At 34.6% G+C, this 24,567-nt stretch overlaps 1 protein-coding gene across 1 annotated transcript in view; it reads left to right on the top strand.

Moving 5' to 3' along the window:
• LOC145666067 (uncharacterized) overlaps positions 1-19,118 on the top strand; it is a 44,528-nt gene extending 25,410 nt beyond the window's left edge. Inside the window, exon 3 of the mRNA XM_081733165.1 lies at positions 18,481-19,118. Within this exon, the coding sequence (XP_081589291.1) occupies positions 18,481-18,890 (410 nt within the window). The 3' untranslated portion in view covers positions 18,891-19,118. The remainder of the gene's footprint in view (positions 1-18,480) is intronic.
• The last annotated feature ends 5,449 nt before the right edge of the window (positions 19,119-24,567 follow it).

The following is a 24,567-nucleotide window of genomic DNA, read 5'->3' as shown; positions in this document are numbered from 1 at the left end:
TGAAGTGAAGAAAGTGGGAGAACTCCCAAGGAAATCCATTCATACGGTGTTTGTCCACCATAAAGTTCATTTGTCTGGAGCAGAATTTGAACACGGTGCCTCACGCATCACAGGTGAACGCTCCGGGAGAACCCAGAGGAAATCCACGTACACTGTGTTTGTCCATCATAAAGTTCATCTGTTGGGAACAGGATATTGAACCTGGGACCCCCCATGTACCAGAAGTGAACGCTTTATCAGTGAGCCACCGAGGACTCTGATGGAAAAAAAGTATTAAAATATGGTAAGAAATACGTCCACCGAGCTAAGATGCACTCCAGACAGTGTATTTACTCTGCGTTTCCGTGTTTCATAGAGATGAAATTCTAACGTTAAAAACACATACATATAAGCGAGTTTGTATGATGCTTCTGTTCGCTGTACGTTGATTTCTAAGAAAATGATAAGATGGAATTCTTCAATGTTTTCTGACTCGCATTGCAATTAGATATCAGCTGACGCAAGAAGTGTCTGTAGACTTGGTGTTTTAATTTTGATAATATGATGCATACCTGTTTGTCTTTCTGACTGTAAATGAAATCTTTGAACAATGAAGAGTTTTACGTCCCACAATAAAGCCAACAAGGTCTGTCTGTCTTTCTGTTTGTAAATGAAATCTTTGAACATTGAAATGAAATCTTTGAGTTTTACGTCCTACGATTATGCCAACAAGGTTAATGGGAAATATTTAAGTTTTACGTCCCACAGTTATGTCGGCTATGCTAATGGAGACGGTGGTGATGAGTTGTTGAGTTGAGTTGATTTTAGTTTAGCGTCCCTTTCAGCAGCGAGGCTATATGAGACGTGGACCTACTGGTTAACGTGGAATCCGAACCACATGAGCTCCCGCCGGGACGGTGGTGATGAGAAATGAATGAAATGTTGGAAAGGAGATAGTTGGATTAAATTCACGTACACGGTGCTTGTCCACCATAAAGTTCATTCTGATTGGAACAGGATTTTGAACCTACGACCTTTCATGTATACGGTGTTTGTCCACCACGAAGTTCACTTGATGGGAACAGGATATTGAACCTGTGACCCCATACACCAGAGGTGAACGCTCTACCAGTGAACCACCGTCACCCCCAAACCCCCCGAGCTAAGATCTAACGAGAGAAACAATGAAATGAAATCTGAGTTTTACGTCCACTCTTATGACGATTAGGCTAATGGGAAATCTTTAAGTTTTACGTCCCACAGTTATGTCGGCTATGCTAATGGAGACGGTGATAATGAGAAATGAATGAAATGTTGGAAAGTAGATAGTGGGAGGAAATTCACGTACACGATGTTTGTCCCCATAGTTTTCGGGGTCGCTGTGTTGAATAATAATACTCTGAACTGAATAATACATCATCTAAGGGGGTTGATGTTGGGGGGTGGTCTTCAGGGTTGATATCGAGACACGTAAAAATAATTTAAAATGAACGATACTAGTGTCAAATACATAGTTTTCGGGGTCGCTGTATTCAATGATGATACTCTGAACTCAATAACACATCATCTAAGGGGGTTGATGTTGGGGGGGAGTCTCCAGGGTTGATATCGAGACACGTAAAAATAATTTAAAATGAACGATACTAGTGTCAAATACATAGTTTTCGGGGTCGCTGTGTTGAATAATAATACTCTGAACTGAATAACACATCATCTAAGGGGGTTGATGTTGGGGGGTGGTTTTCAGGATTGATATCGAGACACATAAAAATAATTTAAAATGAACGATACTAGTGTCACATACATAGTTTTCGGGTTCGCTGTGTTCAATGATGATACTCTGAACTCAATAACACATCATCTAAGAGGGTTAAAGTTGTGGGGGAGTCTCCAGGGTTGATATCGAGACACGTAAAAATAATTTAAAATGAACAATATTAGTGTCAAATACATAGTTTTCGGGGTCGCTGTATTCAATGATGATACTCTGAACTCAATAACACATCATCTAAGGGGGGTTAAAGTTGTGGGGGAGTCTCCAGGGTTGATATCGAGACACGTAAAAATAATTTAAAATGAACAATATTAGTGTTAATACATAGTTTTCGGGGTCGCTGTGTTCAATGATGATACTCTGAACTCAATAACACATCATCTAAGAGGGTTAAAGTTGTGGGGGAGTCTCCAGGGTTGATATCGAGACACGTAAAAATAATTTAAAATGAACGATACTAGTGTCAAATACATAGTTTTCGGGGTCACTGTGTTCAATGATGATACTCTGAACTCAATAACACATCATCTAAGGGGGTTAAAGTTGGGGGTCTCCAGGGGGAATAAGTATAAAATTCAATTACAGATCGTTTATGCATTAGATAATACACTTGAAGCAAACTGTGAACATACATTTGTTTCACTCTCAGAGAATACGAAAAAAGTTACAATTCATTTTAACTACTTAAAAGGTATGCTATTTTTCTCCCTTGAAACTTCTGCTTTTTCCGTATAACGAATTGAAATTTATGTGTATATATACTGTTTATATTTATTTGGAATATGGTTATAAGTAACCAGTTCATTTCTTATTTTATTTTAGGTTGAATATAAATAAAGATAAGTGTATCAGACTTTCCTTACCCTTACCGACATTATTATTCCATTGTTAATAACTTATATATATAGCCCTTTTTTATTTATTCATATATTCTTTTAAAGCGCTTTTATTTATATTCTATTTGAAATAATACTTATATATCCACTATTTACATATACATATTGGAAAATTTTTGTTTTGCATTACGTATATACATCCGGGGAGTAAAAATGGAAAACAAGTGTACGCAAGAGTTATTAAAAGAGATTACCGCATTTATTAATTACATAGAAGAAGAAGAAGAAGAGGTAATCGAAGTAAATTTAGAGACGCAAGTTCTTCTAAGAGAAATAGATGCCGTAATTAGAATAGAAGAAGAAGATCATCAGGGGAGGAAGAAAGAAGATGATGAAATGAAGAAAAGTACACAAAAGGAGGAAGAACTCATAGAAGAAGAAGAAGAAGAAGAAGAAAAAGAAGAAGAAAAGATGATCATCAATACCGAAGGAAAAGAAGAAGAAAGAGATGCAGCTAGTGAAATTCAATTTGCAGAAGAAAAAGAAGACGAAGAACAACTATTAGAAATATTGGAAAGTGCAGGTAATAAAATGATAACAGAAGAAGAAGAAGAGGAAGCATCCGAACGTATTGCCCAAATTAAAAAATGGTTACAGGAAGGAGCAAAAGAAGAAGAAGAAAACGTCGAAGAAAGAACAAAAGAAGAAGAAAAAGAAGAATTGCTAAATTTAACGTTCTCCCAAATAATAGGACAGACTTACAATGAGGAAAAGAAGACAGAAGAAGATGAGTTCTACGAAACTGAGCTAGAAAATGGATTACCAATTTATTTCCCAATCCTGAAAAAGAAGAAGAAGAGCAGCAAGAAGTAATATATCCATCAATTATGGAAATATTAGCTGAGGCTAATACAGAACATACAGAAATAGAAATTGAATTAGACGAAATAGAAAAAAGAATGGACGAGTTGCTATCCGTATTTGCAGCAGAAAGAAACTCAAATGTACAAGTAGGATTTGGAAATAACAGCCGTAATGATGAAAACAATAGATTTCATATAATAGAAGAACACAGAAGACAATACAGAAGATACAGTATGGCTGGTACAATTCGCGGCAAAAAACCTGCAACATGAGGATGTAAGTTTATTGCGAAACTACGCCTAACAGCGCAGGGAATGAACATAACGTCTAAGTGGAACGAATCACGCCTGGATAAACCTCGGCCTCCTCCTGTGCACACTTATTTTGGAGCAGAAGACTTCGTCATTTCACAATAAACTTATATGCTCATGTTGCAGGTTTTTTGCCGCGGATTGTACAATGCTAAGATTCCGTCTAGCCCCCGTGCGTGCAGGTAAAAATCCTTTTACTGCAATTGAAACAAGTCTACGTGCTTTAATAGATTATTTGCTACGTGATGTGGACCAGCATGATTACATAGGAATAACAATCACAAATGAGAGAGAAGGACACCGCCCTTTTTGGTTATCGTTCAGAGAAGCAAGAAATCTCTCAGCAGAAGTTCTATGGACAAGTTATGAGAAAGTACTGCAAAGTAATGCGGCTTTTCTTATAAATGAAGATTGCATCGTGAATTTTCATCATGTACGTATGCCAAGAGGTCACGGACGTTTGAAACATGTTATCAATACTGAAGAATATGTAAAGGCAAAACGTGGTATTATCACAATTAAGAATAAAGGCACAAGATGTTTAGCACACGCAATCGTAGTTGCCATAGGACTGAAAAAATACAAGGGAAGAAATCAAACTGAATACATTAGATATGTAAAAAATCAAAGTAAATATATCATAGAAAAAGAAGCAGAAGAACTGTGTGAAGCTGCCGATGTAGATCTCAGTCGTGGTGGTGGAATTCCTGAAATTCGTAGATTTCAGGAATATTTAAAGGATTATAAAATCACAGTGTATAGGGGCTTTTCAGGAAGTAATGTTATGTTTGAAGCACCACCAAGTGATAAAGAGAGAACTGCTTTAAATTTACTCTTCATAGATAATCACTACAACGTCATTGAAAGCTTGACAGCATGTTTTAGCTGTAGTTATTATTGCGAAAGCTGTCATAAGAATCTTTCACACCCAGTTCTTCCTTACAAGTCAAATGATAGATTGATGTTTCCACTTTGTCGTACATGTTGTGATGAATTAAACCAGTCATCTTGTAATCACAGCGATGAAGACCGAGTTCTACATGGTACATGGGTAGCAGATGAAGTAAGAAAAGCATTAGAAAAAGGATACAAAATAATAGATATTCATGAAATTTGGGTATATGGTGTTGTTCAATATGATGAAGAAACAAAAAGTGGCGGCTTATTTGCAGAGTACATAAACACCTTCCTTAAAGCAAAAACGGAAGCTAGTGGATGGCCAGCATGGTGTGAAACAGATGATCTAAAGCAAAAGTACATTCAGCAATTTTATGAAAAGGAAGGAATACGTCTCGATGAAAATAAAATTCAACATAATCCAGCACTTAGGAGTTTAGCTAAATTAATGTTAAATTCATTTTGGGGAAAATTTGGACAACGTGAGAACATGGAGCATGTAAGCATTATTAATGATCCAAAGGAATTATATGAGAAATTAACATCTCATGATATAGACGTTCATCAAATATTTCCAGTAAATGATGATATGATATATGTATATTGGCAATACACAGATGAAGTTCCTGTTTCACTACCAACAGTAAATGTCGTCATAGCCGCGTACACAACAACTCAAGCAAGATTAGAATTGTACAAGTATTTAGATCAACTGCAAGAAAGAGTATTGTATTTTGATACAGATTCAGTCATTTATACGTAAAAACCTGGTGAAACTACAATTTCAACTGGTGACTTTTTAGGCGATTTAACAAATGAAGTACTCGAGTATGGTAAAGAGGCCTATATTTCAGAATACGTCTCGGCTGGACCCAAGAACTATGGGTTACGTATTTTTGATCCCAGCACGAAGAAGGAGTGTCAAGTATGCAAGATACGGGTCTTTTCATTAAACTATGAATCTTCAAAACACCTAAATTTTGATGTAATGAAGAAAATGATAGTAGATAGTGAAGAGGATGCGGAAGAAGAAGAAGAATCTCGTCCCACTGAAGTCAAAATTACCAATGAGAAAAAAATTGCCGCAGGAAAGACCATACTATTGTCAGCATGCCCGAAACAAAAATTTATAAGATAAATTATATTAAACGACGTAGAATACCAAATTCATATGATACTCTTCCATATGGCTACACTACTTCCAACAAAAGAAGGAGAGAAATGTAATAAGGCCCTTTATAAATATACGTATGAAGAAAGAATGATCATACTCTTTAACATGGACACGACGTGGAACCATCCCTTTTCATGTATTGTTGCCGGACCAAGTGGATATGGAAAAACTTCCTTTGTAATACGATTCCTGTCCAATTTATCACGCATGGTTAATACATCGTTTCGTCATATTTATTGGTACTATGCAGAATGGCAAAATGCATACAGAGAAATTTCGACAAAAGTACAATTTATTGAAGGATTACCTCGAACAAAAGACTTTTTACCTGAAACTGGACCACATATTATTATCGATGATCAAATGTGTGAAGTGAACCGCAATATAGTTGATTTCTTTACAAACGGTTCTCATCATAGAAATCTTAGTGTACTATTTATTACACAAAACATATTTCATCAGGAAGCAGATATGAGCTTGAATTGTTCTTACCTCGTATTATTTAAAAATCCAAGAGATAAATCACAAATTAAACATTTAAGTTATCAACTAACTCCTGAGAATCCAAAATTTCTTCAAGAAAGTTTTAACGACGCAACAAAGTTACCATATGGATATTTGTTTATTGATTTAAAACAGGATACGTCAGATGAACTTCGTTTTCAAACAAATATCTTTCCTGATGATATTTATCATTACGTTTATGTTCCAACGAAATAGAAGATGTGTTTATAATGTTTGTTTTAAACTGTGTTTCTTCATTCTGACAATATGTCTCCAAGAGTAAAACACGGAGATCTTCGTACGCTGAGCAAAGCAAATCCTAAATTACGTAAAGCTATACTGGCCAATGCAGACTCTTCAGTGATTCGAAGTATTTGCGAATGTTGTTATAATGTATTAAAAGGGAATGTACCTCTTACAAAGACACAGAAAGCAAGATTAAAGCGATACAAGAGGACGCTTCGATATCTTGTGAAGAAAGGAAACTCCATCCAAAAGAAGAAGAAGCATTTATTAGTGCAGCAGCAGGGTGGATTCCTACCGGCATTATTAGCTCCTATTTTAACTGGTACATTATCAAGTTTACTATTCCGTTAGTACAATGGAACACGCAAAGATGATTTTAGTTCCACCTGAAGTTCTGAATCGTATACAAACACCATCATCATCATCATCATCAGCCCTGGAGAAACGTGAATTTAATTTGGATCAAGAAATGCAAGAGATTTTACAGTTATCATCGCTTAGTGATGAAGAAAAGTGGAATCAGTATAATAATATTCTTCAAAAATATTTATATTTAATACGAACACAAGAAGAACCTGTGACACTTTCAATTACGTCAACTAAATCAGAGAAGCCTGAAGTAGAAGAAATATTATTATCTATTCCCAAAATGTTTCGTAAAAGAGCTGAATTACTACTACATAAAATGAAACATGATGATAATATCACGTGGGATAATAAAGGAACTGTTTACATCAGAGGTGATAAACTAGAAGGATCTCACAATGTAGATTTAATTTCTGATGTGTCGCGACCCCGGAAACACACAAATCCACCGGGATGGGAGAAATTTTGTAATTATTTATCTTCTAATAACACACCTCAAGAACTTATTGGAAATCCAAAACGTTTGTCATATACTGTATTTTACGACGAACTAAAGCACCACCAACAGCATCATCGTCAAGGGTAAAAATACCTCTGAAATCGTTTCCAGAAGACGACGAAGAAGAAGCAGAAGAAGAAGAAGAAAAGGAAAAAGTAGTATCTCCTATAAGGAAAAGGAAACGTGCCTGTAAACGTCCAATATGATCAAGGTGGAAACCGTAAACAAACAGTTAAGCAAGATTTACTACAACCCTTCACATCCTGCCTCGTTTTCAACTGTTAAAAAATTGTGGATAGCTACAAAGAAGAAAATTCCTATACATTGTATAAGAAGATGGTTACGTTACACAAACCTGTACGTCGTCGTTTTAAAAGAGATTTCTATGTAGTGAATAACATTGATGATGAGTGGGAAAGTGATATTAATGATCTTCAATCTCTTCATAAATTTAATGATGGATATCGTTATATTCTTACAGTGATAGATGTGTTCAGTCGATATGCATGGGCTGTGCCATTAAAATCTAAAAGTACAAATGATGTCTTAAAAGCATTGAAACTTGTGTTCAAAGACAGGAAACCAATTACATTCCGAACAGATAAAGGAAGTGAGTTTACTAATAAAACAATACAGAAGTACTTAGAGGACAACAAAATAAAACATATTACAACTAAAAATCCTGATATAAAAGCTAGTATTGTAGAACGTTTTAACAGAACTCTAAAAGAAAAAATGTGGAAGTATTTTACAAAGTATCAAACGTATAATTATTTAAATGTATTACCTCTTCTTGTGAAATCATACAATGAAGGTTATTATTCAAGCATAAAGATGTCACCTGCAAATGTTTCTCAAAATAACCTATTACAAGTATGGCATAATCAATATGATAATAAAATAAAGAAGAAGAAGAAGAAGAATCCAAATTTCTCAAAACATCTTAAGATTGGTGATACAGTACGAATTAGTAAAACTAAACGTACATTTGATAAAGGATATATGCAAAATTGGACTTGGGAAATATTTAAAGTGAAGAAGATAATACCAAGAGATCCACCTCTTTGTGAAATTGAAGATTTAAACAAGGAACCACTGGATGGATTATTTTACAAAGAGGAATTACAACCTGTGACGTTATCAAAGACATTTTACATAGATAAAATCATACGTACAAGAAGAAAAGGCAGCAGAAAAGAATATCTTGTTCATTGGAAAGGATATCCTTCTTCTTTCGATTCCTGGATACCTGCATCATCCGTAAAGAAGATCGAGAAGTACAATGGAACCTGATGGAGATTTTTACGTTACGCTTCCCAGTAATAGTTCTATGGAATATTTTCCTGACAACACCTTAACATCAAACACTACGAAACTTCATCAAAGAATGGAATTCCATGAAAAGTGGGAAGTGGCTATTGTTGAAATTCATTATCCTCATTCAATATTAAATATTAATGAAGAAAATAATAAATTTTTTTACAAACCTGCAAAAAGTGATGAATGGAAATTTATAACTATTCCTGTACGTTATTACACTGACATATCAGAATTGATAAAGATAATAAACACATACAACAGATTCACAAATTCACATATTTATACTCGTGAGAGTAATACCTGTTTTATACGACGTCTTCATAAAGACATAGATGTAGACGTTGCATTATCACAAAGTGTTAGTGCGATGTTGGGGTTTGATCCAAGCGTTGATTTAAAGGATATGCAACAAGGCCAAAGCATTCCAAATTTACGTTTAGGACTTCCATCTACAATGTATGTGTATTGTGATATAATTCAATCTGTATTTGTTGGAGATACAGTAGCACCATTATTACGTATCATAAATATGAATCCTGTGAATCATACATTTGGAAGTAGTGTTATAGAAATTTTTAATCCTCCACATTATGTGCCTATAAAGAAGATGCATTTTGAACACATCAAAATAGATATAAGAGATAGTACAGGCTCTCTACTGGCATTCACTTTTGGAACTGTATGCGTTAAACTACATTTTCGACCAGTGCGTCAACTTCGACAAATATGAATAATCCATATTTACAATATTATCAAAATCAAGCTCTTTCTGGAACTGGAAACGTTTATGTTGGCTCCCCTTATCAAGTTGGACATGGTATTGGAAGTTTCCTTGGAGGATTATTTCGTTCTGTCATGCCACTAGTAAAACAAGGAGCTAAAACAGTAGGAAAGGAATTATTAAAATCTGGAGCAAACTTTATTACTGATGTCATCATCGATAATCAACCTATTAACGAATCCTTCCATCAACGAATGGGTGAAGCGAGATCCGTCTTGCAAGACAAAGCAAAAAATAAACTGAAATCTATGCTAGGATCTGGATATCAACGAAGGAAAAGAAGAATTACACATCATTCCATCTTTAACCCTTCATCATTACACATCATCAAGGGCAAGAAGAAGAAGGGCAAGAGGAAACGTACACAGAAAACAAAGAAAATCAGTCTTATAAGAAGAGGAAGTTATCACACGATATCTTTGATTAAATCATCACCATTAATCCTGCGAGTGTGGCTTTCTTACATCATCAATCCTGCGAGTGTGTAAAAAGAGAACTAGATATTTTTTCTACAAAACCAACGCAAACCAGTATATTGGATAATCATGTTGTTACATACAAACCAATCAGTTCACTAGCTGATAATGCTCCTATAGAGTTTGTCATCCCAGGAACAAGTGATGAATACATAGATCTACCACATACTCTTCTTTACATCGAAGCTTAAATCGTTAAGCCTGATGGATCAGCATTTGGTGAAAGTGATAAAGCTGTGGCTCCTATTAATGACTTTTTAAATTCTATGTTCAGTGAAGTGGAAGTGTATTTAAATAACAAACTGATTTCATTTCCATCTCATAATCATCCATATCGATCATACATTGAAAAACTGTTAAATTATGATGATTCTGCTAAAAATACTCATCTTCAATGTGCATTCTGGTTTCAAGATACTGCTGGACATATGGATGCAACATCTAGTGGTAATAGAGGATTTCAACGTTATGAATTAACAAAAAAAAGTGCAAAATTCGACATGCTTGGACATCTTTATTGCGATATTTTTAATCAAGATAAATTTTTAATCCCAGGAGTAGAATTACGTCTCAAGTTAATTCCTGCAAAGCCAAACTTTTGTTTTATCGCTAGTGATTCGTCTGTTGAGGCTAAAGTGAATATTTTAGACGCTACTTTACATATTAAAAAGATTAATGTTAGTCCTACAATAAAACTAGCACATAACAAGCTTCTACAATCAACAACAGCCAAATATCCTCTAACAAGAGTGCAAATGAAGTCATTCGTCATTCCAAAGGGTCTTCAATCAAAAACAATTGATAATTTATTTATGGGCGTATTACCAACTCGAGTGATTGTGGCGTTTACACAAAATGATGCCTATACAGGAACAATAACTTCAAATCCATTTCATTTCAAACATTTTGACATCAATTTCTTCTCTCTATACATTGATGGAAAACCTGTACCTTCAAAACCATTACAACCAAATTTCGAAAACAACCTCTATGTTTCCTCATATCATACCTTATTCTATGGATCAGGTATTCACTTTTCCAATCATGGCAACAATATTCCTCGCCTTGACTTTCCTCAAGGATACACTATCTTTGTTTTCGACATTACTCAAGATGGAGAAGCCAGCGCTGTGCAGCATTGGAACCTTATACGTCACGGCTGTGTTTGTCTGGTCTGGAAGTTCATTTTACGAAGCCTCTACCAGCACCTATCTCCTGCATAACGTATCGAGAATTCCAATCTCTCTTAGAAGTGGATCATCAGAGGAACATCATCATGGATTTTTAAAGGTACGTTATTTAAATATATCATATATGTATATGTCTGCATTTTTATACATGATGTCCTCTACACTAGATTTATTGAATGCTTTGCAAACAAATTCTTTATTTCACAATCATTTCGTTGGCGTATATGCAGCCAACCAATTACCAACACATGTTCCACTACCTGCAGCTATCATCGTAAATACAGATCCCTCGAACAAACTTGGCACACACTGGATTTCCGTATATATTCATACTGATGGACGTGCCCACTACTTCGATACATTTGGATTTCCTCCATATGTAATGCAACATATTCAATTTCTACGTAGAAATTCTACTTCTTATACATTTAATAATCAACAAATTCAAAGTGTGAAATCGTCCCTATGTGGTCATTATTCATATCTTTTCCTATGCTTCAAAGCTAAAGGAAAGTCCTTAAATGAATTTCATTACACTTTCTCATCAACTCCAGAAAAAAATGATCGTCGCTTGCTGTATTTACTTTTACAGGTAATCATGTCATTCATTCTTCTTCTTCGTTTGTTTTGACTACTTTTTTTCATATTATTGCAGGTAGTCATTTCTTATTATTATTTATTATAATGTGTTTGTATATATTATCATTTGTTGTTTTATTTGTTCATGATTATAGATAAAATAAATTTTAAGTTATGTTTTTTAATTTTTTCATTTCAGAGAGTAAAAGATCGTCATCGTGTGTATGGACATCATCATTGTACAGAATGACTTCTATCTACGTTTCATCACCATCATCAACAGCAGTAGTATCATTAATTGAACTGTATATAGTCATCATCAGTGAACAGTATATGGCAGTTATGAAGTTATCATCACCTGAACAATGAAAAGAATCTAACGTTCTTTTAAAAATGTACTATACTTACCGTCGTTTTAATTGTGTAAATAGTTTCATCAGCAATAAACACTTTGTATTCTTCTTTCTCTTTGAAAACAAATGTTTTATTTCTTATTTTCTCCGTTTCCTAATAAATAAATATGTTTTATGATCAATTATGTAATTAAATACACATATCATAAAACATATTTTTAAGTCATTAAATTAAAGAATTTCATAGTGTTTTTTTTAAAAAAAAGATTCTAAAACTGATTTTTAATTCAATGATGTAATCACATAACTACATAATAATAATGAATTCAAATACTTAATCAGTTATTCTTTCGTAAATTAAATCAAGTATGTGAATTCAATATTATGATGATAGGACTTTTGTTTTTAAAATTTTAATATTAATTATTTTAGTTCCTTTTTTTTAAAAAAATAAAAAAGTCCTATCATACTTAAGACAAAGTTGTATAATAATAATAATAATAATAATAATAATAATAATAATAATAATAATAATAATTTCAAATACTAATTTTTATTTTAACATTCATTTCAAGAATTTGAATTCATTATTATTATTATTATTATTATTATTATTATTATTATTATTATTATTATTATTATTATTATTATTATTATTATTATTATACGTATCACTTATAATATACGAGGAAAAATATATGTTAGGATTTTTTCTTATAAAAAATTAAAAATCCTATCATATTGATGTGTATGAAACGAACACAAAACACACAAATAAAACATTTCCCTTTCACTATATATATTTTTATTACATTTGATATTACGTTGTTTAGTATACATGAAAAAACAAATCAATTTTCTTCTTCTTTATGAAGAGACCTTCACTTCATTGATACCCTCCGAAGGTTGAGTATCGGTTTCCCCCCACCATGGCTGTGTCGATACACTATCAAATAAATCAGCCATAATTGAATCTGAGTTTTTGTTTGCAAAATACTTTCATTTCCAATTTTAATCGTTCACCATCAATGTTCACATCACTGTTCTTATCAAGAGAGACACTTGGAAAACTGATGTTCATACCATTAATAATACTCTGTTCGTCTACACAGGTATGTATTCCGGCAAGTCCTCTGCATGTAAGACACTGCAATTGTACATGATTACGAATAGTATCTGTACACAAGTCAAAATATTCTCGTAGCACAACACTACAAACTTTACTGTTTTTCACAGCATGTTCAATACATGGTAATATTTCCAAGAAATAAAGCCAATCACTTGAAGTTAAGTACACAGTGTTTCGAGGAGCATGAAGTGTTCCTTTCTTCTCTAACATCACTAATTTTTCACCCATTACTTTTCGCACCACCAGTTCGTTTTTTCGACCAAGAGATTTTATAAATGTAATTTCCACTTGAGAATTTAAATAGTCCGTAACAAATGGGGTCAAATGTACAAGTTTCTCCCACTCTGCCAAATTTAACTCCACTCCAAACACAAGTCCTTTGCCAACACGAATCACTGGTTCAAATGTATCATTATCCAGTCCAATACAAATTAATTTGGTTTTCATTGAATTAAGTCCATATTCAACATTTAACAAGTACTCTTTCTTGGTGTCCATAATTGATGCAAAAGCACTCAAAGACATGTTACTCCAGTCGCTGCCCAGCACAGAATAACGACACTATGCATACAGATGACTGTGTATGCATGAAGAGGAAGGGGGCGAAGAGGAAAATTCATGTTTCATCTTGTTTGTACATGCTACCATACACTTACGATGAGTAAACCAGTTCAGTAAATTCAAGATCGTGCATGTTACGTCCAGATACATTAATCTTCATTCCTTTATATATTAAACAGACATTCCCACTTTGTAAATACGTTAATAATGCACCATTATCAGCTTCCAATTTTTCAGTACAACGTCCAGGTAAAATCACTTTTTCGCCTCCTTCAAATGTCACACATGCCTTCCTGCCATATACCGTTGTAATTATCTCACAGTTTACAATACGAAATGGTACTCCATTCTCCAAATCTCGCATTTTTGTAAAGAGTACCATTGATGGCTTATTAAGCTTATCTAATAAACTCATTGACGATGACATCTTTAAATTTTGACGTTTCTTCCTTTGCAACAGCTGCTAAGAGAATGATCTACACAAGCACATACGTTCCGCTTACGCTCTTCGCAGGAGGGGTGGGGGGTTTGGGGATTCAAATTATTAGCCAATAAACGACAAGAACACGAAAAAGGCATGTTTTATATTCTTTCTACATCTGGTAGGCATCCAAGACTATGAGTATAGCAACAGCGGGTTCCCACAACAAACATTTTCCCACGGATTCCTGTGGTAGACGTAAAAGGCTATGAACATAACAACTAAAGGCTTGTCGAAACTTGCCTCCGAATTCCAGGAAATGATATCGAATTCTAAGAACAGGAGGGATCAAATTTCATCCATAGTGCCTGATATCTACTATAAGTTGTTTCTTTTTCCGTAATATTTTCAATGAAGTATCAAATTACATACCTTACAATTTAAAATCTTTCAGTGTCCCCAGAACCTCATGGTAAGAGGCCCTGCGGTTCAAGCAGACACACAATTCTATGCGCCTTCTGACATTTTCCTTCTTGCGTTTTTAATTTTTATTTTTTTATCTCTGTTCGTTAGTGACTTATAACCATTGGACTTTTATTTGACTGTGCACGAATTCATACTTAAATAGTAGCTATTTAGTAAACAAAATTCCTACGGATCTCTTCCTTACAACGTTTGTTTTTCTAGATCTTTTCAATGGTATGAAATATTACATACTTGGCTATTTAAAATTTTAGGGAGACCCCTCGAAGCTATATGACAAGGGATCCTGTGGGACAACCGTAGACATTCTTCCGTAGACAACGCTTCAATATGTTTCCGTCTTTACGGGTATTATTAATAATAATGCTTTATATAGCACTTCGTATATAATAGGAATAAAAAATTAAACAGTCGTAAAGGATTCTAAAGTGTTGGCTTTTCTTCGACTTCGCTGTAAGATGTTCCACATCGTAAACCCTAAGTATTAAATATCAGTTAGCATTTAAATGATTTATCCCCGTGCGCTCAATGAAATAATTAATTAATATTTATAAAATGTGTAAGTAAACGTTATGAGAAGAATGAAATTTAATCGTAGTCCTATCATACTAATTAAAAACAATATGAAAACGTATAATAAATAAAAGTCTAAATTGTACACAATTGATCAAAATTTACATGAATTGATATCAACCAATTTAATTCAACCTTAATCACAAGCTCGATAAGACCGTAAAGAAAAATGGTTCGGTTACTTTTTATGCAAATTACCTAGAAAATGTCATATAATTACGTAAAACCGTAAAAGCCAGCAGGTTTCAGCCATTTTCGACCAAAGTTATTGTTTAATCAAAATAGAAATAGTTAACTTTTACTTCATTGGTACTCTTAGTTAAATAGGGGAAGGTGGGGCTAGTTGCAACACTTATCAGGTCTGATTTTTTATTCGAAAACTATTATAGATACAAAAACTATATTAAGTGGACTAAAAGATACATGCCTTAGCTACACATAAAAAAAATAGAAGTGTAAAACATCGAACGGTAGATTTGATAGCATCCACTTTTTGAATTAAGTTCAACACTTGCAACACCCATGGGGTAAATTTCAACATCATCTGGGGTAAGTTGCAACAATCACACTTGGTTCAGAAACTTAATGCTATCAAATCTACAGTTTCAACATTGCTTCACTCACTTCCACTATGGCAGTCAATATCTACAATCTATACAAATGTAGTGTGGATTTCTCTCAGAAAACGACCAACGAGACCACTTCTCAAAAAATAAACACTGTACCCAGTCTTTTTCTGCATCCTGTTCTTCGTACAATTCTTCGCAAACCAAACAGATACAATCTTCTGTGGAACGACTTGAGAATAAATTCTTCTTAGCTGATGATTTTACTTTTCCGCCTGTTTTTAGACGCTTCTTTTCCATTTCGATAGCACTTTTTTCCTAGAGTGTCTGTGAGAATAGAACATGTCTTCCTTTTTCCAGCTTTTGAATAGGACCGTACATGTTCAGAAGTCAGGTTTGTCTGGAAGAGCACATGGCTCTGGTATTTGATCATCTGAAGGATTCTGTACTATCTTGTTCGATTCATTTGCAGGTGATCCATGAAGCTCACTTTGACCTGCAGTCTGAAGTTCTAACTGAGGAGATGAAAGGGAACAACTACTACTTCGCACTGCAACCAATAAGCCATCACTGTTATCCTATAATAATAATAATAATAATAATAATAATAATAATAATAATAATAATAATAATAATAATAATAATAATAATAATAATAATAATAATAATAATAATAATCTTTGTTTTATAACCAACAACAATTGTACATATAACAATGCTTAACCGGCAAATATATCTATTTCAATGCCATGAGACATGTTGCAACAGATGTTGCAAGTTACCCCATCGACATGTTTGTATATAAAAGCTTTCCTCGCCACCAAATAGCAGGTAACATGGGTACAGAAATATAATGTAATTCTACTTTAACTGTTATACTATTCGGGTACTACATGTTACGTACTGTTGTTTCATATGTGTAAGGTGTAGAAAGAAACACGAAGTTATAAAAAAAAAATTACTTCTTCAGAAAACAAACTTTCACCCGCTGTTGAACTGATCACGAGAGACCTTTTCCGTTTCGTGTTCAAACACGTCACTGGAGCCAACCGTAAAACAGAAAAGGCGCTGTTGCAACGTGCCCCCTGTTGCAACGTGTCTCACCTTCCCCTACTTAGGCTCAAATACATAATCCAACACGTAAGGTAAACGCTTTTATGCTATGTTCGTTTATGCGTATACTCACAATCGCTAACACGCCTGCTCCCTATGGACGCGTCCCGGCTCTACAGTTCGGGCCATCTTGCTATGCTCCAGCCCTAATTCAGATATCATTTGTGGTTTTAGTGGCCAAGTATTACAAGTTGGTTAGTGTCTTCATTGAAGCCCTCCTCAATTGAATATTCACAGATGAATGCAAGTCCACACTCCAAAAATGACTGATTAAGATACAGAGGGTAGATTTACTGAAAAAGGACTATATATACACAATGATTTGATATTTTATGTATTCATTTGTACAATAAATCTGCACCGTTTGTTTTACACCTTTGTCGCCTTCCTTATAAACACACACTTTCGCCAGTGATTATTTCACTCTTTACTGCGAACCTCCCAGATTAGAAACTTACCTGTTAAATAGACACTCGTATTAATAGTACAGCCTTGTTATCTCCTTGACTGCTTGATTGTTATCGCATGTTAGAAGTTAATGTTTCAAACGCACAAACTATGATGGTAATATTAATGTGAAATTCTCTTTTCTAATCGACTTTTACTCCCCCATTAATCTCAACATGTCCTATATTTTCTACAAATCTCTCTTGTGCAATTTCTAAGCAAGTAGGAAAGTTTCACAATTATGTTCCGATTTATTACTAATAAACTTGTCTTCAATCTCGCGACGGGCTTTATTTAGAACCGTAAGATAAATACTAAAGTTTCTAACGAAAGTTCAATGAAGCTTGTAATACGAGTAGTGAATTGACATTGACTTAAACAGGAAAGGAACAAGATATTGTTACGATGGTGTATTTGTTTATATTGAAACAGTTGCAATGCACCAACCTCAGGCCTGTAAACCATATGTTTAGATCTGGTTATCTGAAGGATTCGTGCTACTTCGGGGTGAATTCCGCTTAGAAAAATATCCTCATTCAGCATTAAATTCCGTGAGTTCGAATGGTCAACATTAGTTAGCAATTTGAAAGGTTGATTGTCGACATTATCATTCCTACTTCTGTACCTATGTTAGGAAAATATGTCATGATGCCCCACCGAGGGACATGAACTTGGATCTTCCGATTACGAACTCGTTCATCTACGCCTAACGTTTGATATATAAAAATAATAACATTAAACTCTAGAGTTTTATTCGAATATCGCTTATACGATACCATCACTGATGAATATTTGAAATTAATTATCTTGGTACTTCTGAAGTGTTTCATACAATCTTTTACTTGCTTCTGTAAATGATTAGTCCGCCTCCCTTAGCCTAAAGGGCATAATCGTGGGACGATAAACTGAAAGATTTATTTCATTTTTGTATGTGATTGTTCAAAATAAAATTCAATCTCTAAAACAGACCACTTATTATTATTATCTCAACGTAATTAAAGCGAAGCATATTTCTAATGCCATTTCTATGCTTTATAGTTTCAGACAATTATACTCTCGTTGACTGGGAAGATTTTCTCTTCTGGTTTAATGGTATTTGTGGAACACCTTTGTTTGCAGCAGAAGTTTGCTTTAAGAGTGGAGCAAACGAATTGGGGACAGTTGCTTTGGTTGCAGCAGCGTTTCCTATACTGTCAATGGTATTAGAGGATTTTCGCCATAGCAGGAACGAATATAATCCTCTTATCTTAGGACTCAGCACTTTTGCATTGGGTATTGTGAGTGCCAATAGTCGAAACGTCTTCGGAATTGCATCCACTGGCAGTATATTTTTCAATTATTTTGTAGGACCTCAATATTCACGGCAACTGAATATACGTGCTGATAGTTTCTTAATTCTTGGTCTAAGTGGTTCTAGTTATCTATTTGTAAGAACACTTAATGGCTAAAATATGAGAGAGTAGATTGGTTCTTGTGAGTTTCATATATTGGAAGCTGTGATTATAAAATTTATTACTTGATTATCACTTATTAATGTTGTATTATACTGTAATTACTGGCAGAGGGCATTAAATATATTTTACCATCAAAAACACACATAATGCTTTAGTATTAAATTAAAATACAATATAGTGCTTCCTTCTTTCAGTAAATTATCGAAACATTCGAAAATTGTATCTTCAAAATAAATTTCCAATAAAAGAATGTGTAATATTTTTTTCTTTATGTTTTAGTCACATTCAAAGCAGAATAGTTATTTGAAATAAAGTACTTCATTAGGTGAGTTTCAAAACAGAAAACTAGCCTGATACTGTATATGCAAACAGGCACCAACAGGGTAATATATAAACAACGAAAGAATACGAACGATGCGTAATACCTAGATGGTAGTGTAATCATTCACAACAAGAAGTTGCAAAGCACAAGGTTGAAACAGAAACGCAAAAACACTTTTGATCACTGTCGTGCAAAATCTAGCAGCACCTAGTTCTGTAAGACCTCTATCTATTTCGCAGGTTGCACATGCACTTAATTAGTCTAGCATTCACAACAGGCTATCTGCCAAAGTTAGGGAAAGAAAGATGAAGAAATGGCAACTAATAGCATTATTAATGGTATAAATCGATAAAACTCAAAGATGAAAAACTTTCCATAAATGAAAAATTTACTGCGTCCAGCTGAAGGCCAAACAACGGATGGCAGAAAACAAAATTGAAGCTCGGCTACGGAGTGGACAAAATTTACCCGAGTTGTGATATATCAGCGCACTAATAGGAACAGTAAATAAGATTGTAGAGCACTTCAAACGTGAAGGAAATTCATGCTTTTACCCAAGATCGGACGACCAGTACATAAGTAATTCCTGAAATCACCTAAATCCAACAATGTCATCACAGCTGAGTTTGACAGAATCAATCAAACAGCGATATTTCCATTCTGCAATAATGTACGGAGATGTTGCCAGGAAGAATATTCTGCTTATGAGGCGATAAATGATATAGAGATAAGATTGGATCTACAATATCATTAACGTTTAATTTGGAAACATTTGTCCAAAGACGAGATATGCATAAGTCTCCCAGACAGATTTTCAGATTAAAAAACCGAGACATCTACCGAAAATTTATACTAATAAACATTACATTCTAAGGAAATTTACAAGATTCTAAGGAAATTCAAAATTATACACTTGCGTTTTGCTTAAAAATCAGAATTAATTATTAATTAAATAGTAGGCTAATATTCACCAAAAATGAGTGACAGCCAGGTACAAATGAAATTAACTTATATTTTGGAGAAATTTTAGACACACATGTTTTGAATAATTTGAGGGAAAACATGTAAATCCGGAGCTGTTTCTTCTAAATCGGGACGCCTAGGAGCCCTATCAATCAATAAATCTTGTTAAATTGAATAAAATTATATTTCTAATGTATGAATGTAAAATCTCATGCATATTTTTCGAGAAAATAGAGAAAACTATTTCTTTGTGAATCTGAAAATTGTTGCTGTACGAAACCTATTCCACTTATTGATGTGAAACTGATGCTGAAATATAGCCTTATTAACTTCTTCATTTATTCACCAGCAAGACACAATACGTAGTATGGATGATAATATATAGTCTACACTTATGATTTACTTTTAATTTCTGTTTAACTCAGTGTTGGGTAAGTTACTTGTAAAAATGTAACGCGTTACAAGTTACTTTACTTTCTCTTAAAATGTAACGCGTTAGTAACGCGTTACTTGCCCCCCAAAAGTAACTGTTACTTTACTACGAAAGTAACGCGTTACTAACGCGTTACTTTTAGGTCCGAAACTTTAAAAATGTGAAAAAATTATGACTTCAATTTTCCGTACTACTATTACTACCGCTATTATTATTATTATTATTATTATTATTATTATTATTATTATTATTATTGCACGTTCTGAATCGATTTATGTAAATGCAAATTTTCACTTGATATATGAACATTTTCATGTAATGTAACATTGATAAAATGCCATACTGCGCTACTCGTAGGGATGGACACGAGCGAGTTCGAGCGAGTTTTCTTTGACACTCGATTCGACTAGAAACAGATATCTTTGAGTTCGACCCGAGCATTCGACTCGAAAAATTTCCTCCAACTCGACTCGAATTGGGGTCGAGTTCCGAGTCGACTCGAGCCAAATCTGGTGTAGTTTCGAGTATATTTTTCAAGTATATTACATAGACAGTATAATTATTATCAATGGCACTACTACTACTACTACTAGTACTTTTATTTTTATTATTATTATTATTATTATTATTATTATTATTATTATTATTATTATTATTAATTATAACAACACTGTATATAAAAAGAAAGATAGGCGGTTTGTATTTGAATACTAAAAAACTAGTTGATTGCCAATCTCGGTAGTCGTGAAGTCTAGGAGTCAAGGACATTGTTCACGAGCTTCTGAATTTGGGTTGAAGGTCCAGGTTGAGTATTCGGGCTCGAGCCAAACACTGTTAAAAGTTATAGGGCACTGGCCAAATATCTTCAAAACTGCTCGGCCCGGGTTTAGAATTGTCAACGACTCGAGCAGCTCGACTCACAGCTCATTCACTATCGACCCGAACCGAGAAGTGCGCCCAGCCAACAGCTCACCCAACCGACTCGGCTAGAGCCCTCGGCTCAGTTGAGCCGAACCGAGCAAATGGCTCATCCCTACCAAACCAGCTCGAGCCGATGGTTCACCCCAAGTGAGCCAGCTCGAGCCATCTTCTCAGTTGAGCCAAGCCGAGCTGAGCTTGTTATAAAAAAAAAATCTCTTGTGGTCTCGTTATCGAGACGAGACGAGATGCGAGCAGTGTCCCTCTCGTGAGCAACACTAAAAGTATTCCATGGCTTTCGTTTTCCAGTGTAATCAGGCCATGAAAACGAACGAGCAATTTATCAAACTCGACTGGACTCTAAACTCGACGCGAAAAACTGAATCGGCTCGGAACTCGACTCGAGGATATTACCCTTGACTTGACTCGAAACTCGACTTGAATTCGAGTCGAGTCGAGTTTTAGCTTGACTCGTTTTCATCCCTATGCGTTAGAAAAAATGGTTGCTTATTATTATTCTGCTAAACTAATTATATAATAATAACAATGTTGTTATCTAAAATTAAAAATAAAGAATATAAAGAAACATTACACTACTCTATAATCAACGGAACTCTAGGATAAGCAAACTGATCTGAAAGAACTCCAATATTACATACCATCAGCAAACTCATCAAAACACAGTTTATTCATGTTAACCCCTTACTGTAAATCGTTAATTATGGCACCCTAGTTGTTGATAAATATTTTCCGCCCGGGCACTTCAGACACTTTACTTTTAAATTCTGTCCACCATCTTCAAATGTTCGAACGGTAAAATATTTTCGTTCTCCATCTTTATAAAAACAACACCAATCAAAGTAAAATAGACTACCGGTATCATTGCACTCCTAGTTCACTCACTGAATGTATTGATTTGGAGCTGCCAAATTTTCGACAAACTCTTCCAGGTGCTTGCAATCAGTACACGTGATTTCCCTAAGGCTGTCCTCATATTTTAAAAAAAAAACAGCAAGTGGCACTATGATCTTATCTGTTCTTTGTGTGTCGGTGATTGACTGTCGATTACTGACATACGTAGTTCATGCTCCATTCTGAGAAATTCATTTACATAAAAGAAACATTTGTTTCCGAAAAAATATACATATATTGTAGTTACTCATCCGAAATGTAACGCGAAAAAAGTAACGCAAACTAGGTACGTTACTTAAAAATTTGTAACGCGTTACCGTTACAGTTACTTTGGAAAAAATGTAACGCGTTACTAGGAAACGTTACTTAAAAAGTAACGAGTTACAAGTAACGCGTTACTTGCGTTACGTTACTTCCCAACACTGGTTTAACTAAACATATTGTTTAAAGTGAAGACATATATCACCCAATAAATTACAGTGAGTTGAATAAAATGATACACTTGCGAGTAAATAATTATCATGTGTAATTTACAAAAAAAGAAAAGAAAAATTAGTTCTCAATAACAACTGATTGTTTTTTTCGCTTGAAGAAAGTATCAGTGGGTGTGGGTCTTCCCACGATTCTCCCGTCTCCTGTCACTTTCTTCATTTCACTATTTCATTCAATCTCATCATAATCGTCTCCCACGACATAATGGTGGGATGTGAAACTGAAAGAAATTGCTATTTATTCATGTACTATATGTGCAGCAAAGTACACTAATAACTACAGAGTGGAGCAGAGGAAGCACATGTTTTTTGAACCGCTAGTACTCGGCGACGAATAGGGGTATTGATTTTGCGCGACCGTTGGCACACAGTTCAGACAATGCAGTTCCGGTCGGTTTGGAGCGTTGGAGTGTAGAGCATCGTGTGTTCGCGGTCGAGCAGTTCTTTAGAAGCAATGATTCTGTGGTCACTGTTCAATGTCTTTTTCATCGAAAGTTTAAAGTCGAGGTACAGTCCCAGATCGAAACACTGTACTCCGATGGGTTGCAGCGTTCAGAAGTACTGGATCTGTGGTGATGAAAAAGAAAATTTGAAATCATCATGTAAGATGCGATCAAGCGAACGATGTAACATGCCCAACGATACAGACTGTCGCCTAGTGGATCGTTTCGGACTAGCAAGAATTGCCCTTTTCACTCTGTCTACGTTTTTCGGAGTTCGAATTGAACGGTGGTTTATTTTTCATGCTATGCTCCAACGCTTCATAGTAACTAAAACTGCATTGTCTGAGCTGTGTGCTAACGGTCGCTCAAATCGACACCTTTACTCGTTGCCGAGTACTAGTGGTTAAAAAAAAAAACATGTGTTTCCTCTATTGTTGTTTGTCTTATCCTAACGTGACACGCACGCATCTTTACTCCATATTGCTTGTAATTATTAAACTAAACAGCGTTGACATAAAACTGAAATTATTTATTCCGGTAAAGTTAGTGTCAATGTCAACCTGTTGTTAACGCGCTCTCAAGAATTTAAACTACAAATTTTCAAGTGTATTACACTAAGTATTTAAAAGGAATACATTGACTTAGTTAGCATTCTCAAAACTTGATTCCAGTAAAACACCTAACTTCACTATTCCAATTTCCCTCCTTTGCAATGGAAGTGTGAACATAATGGAAAACTCATGGGTAGAATGCTAACTTATATTACAATGTAAACAAGTTTAATCTTTTATTGTATTTGAAGCATGGGAATCATTTGAGGCATTCCCCTGAAGACCTCCTACCTACTGGTCAAGTAACAAGTAATTTTTCTTTCAGTAGCACTGTACCAAGCCTATGCGTACGAGTCGAGACATGTCTCGAATCTCGACTCGAATTCAAGTCGAGACACACTTTGTAAAATTCGAGACGAGTCAAGACAAACGTATTTCTTGACTCAAATTTTCGAGTCGAGTCGAGACTGCTCGTAAAAATCTCGACTCGACTCGAATGTCTCCAAAATCTTTCTATACTTTTTAATATTATTTTGAAGAAAGTATTAACTCAAGAACAGCCTTGAAACCAATTCCAGTATTTATTACTTTAGAAAGGTACACAACGCATAAACTTAATAGTTAATCTTTCGAGTTCA

This window comes from Thermobia domestica, chromosome 1, assembly GCF_964235325.1.
Source record: "Thermobia domestica chromosome 1, izTheDome1.hap1.1, whole genome shotgun sequence".
In the NCBI taxonomy this organism is placed as follows: domain Eukaryota; kingdom Metazoa; phylum Arthropoda; class Insecta; order Zygentoma; family Lepismatidae; genus Thermobia; species Thermobia domestica.
The sequence above is the reverse complement of the archived record's forward strand: the minus strand, read 5'-3'. Positions and strand labels throughout refer to the sequence as shown.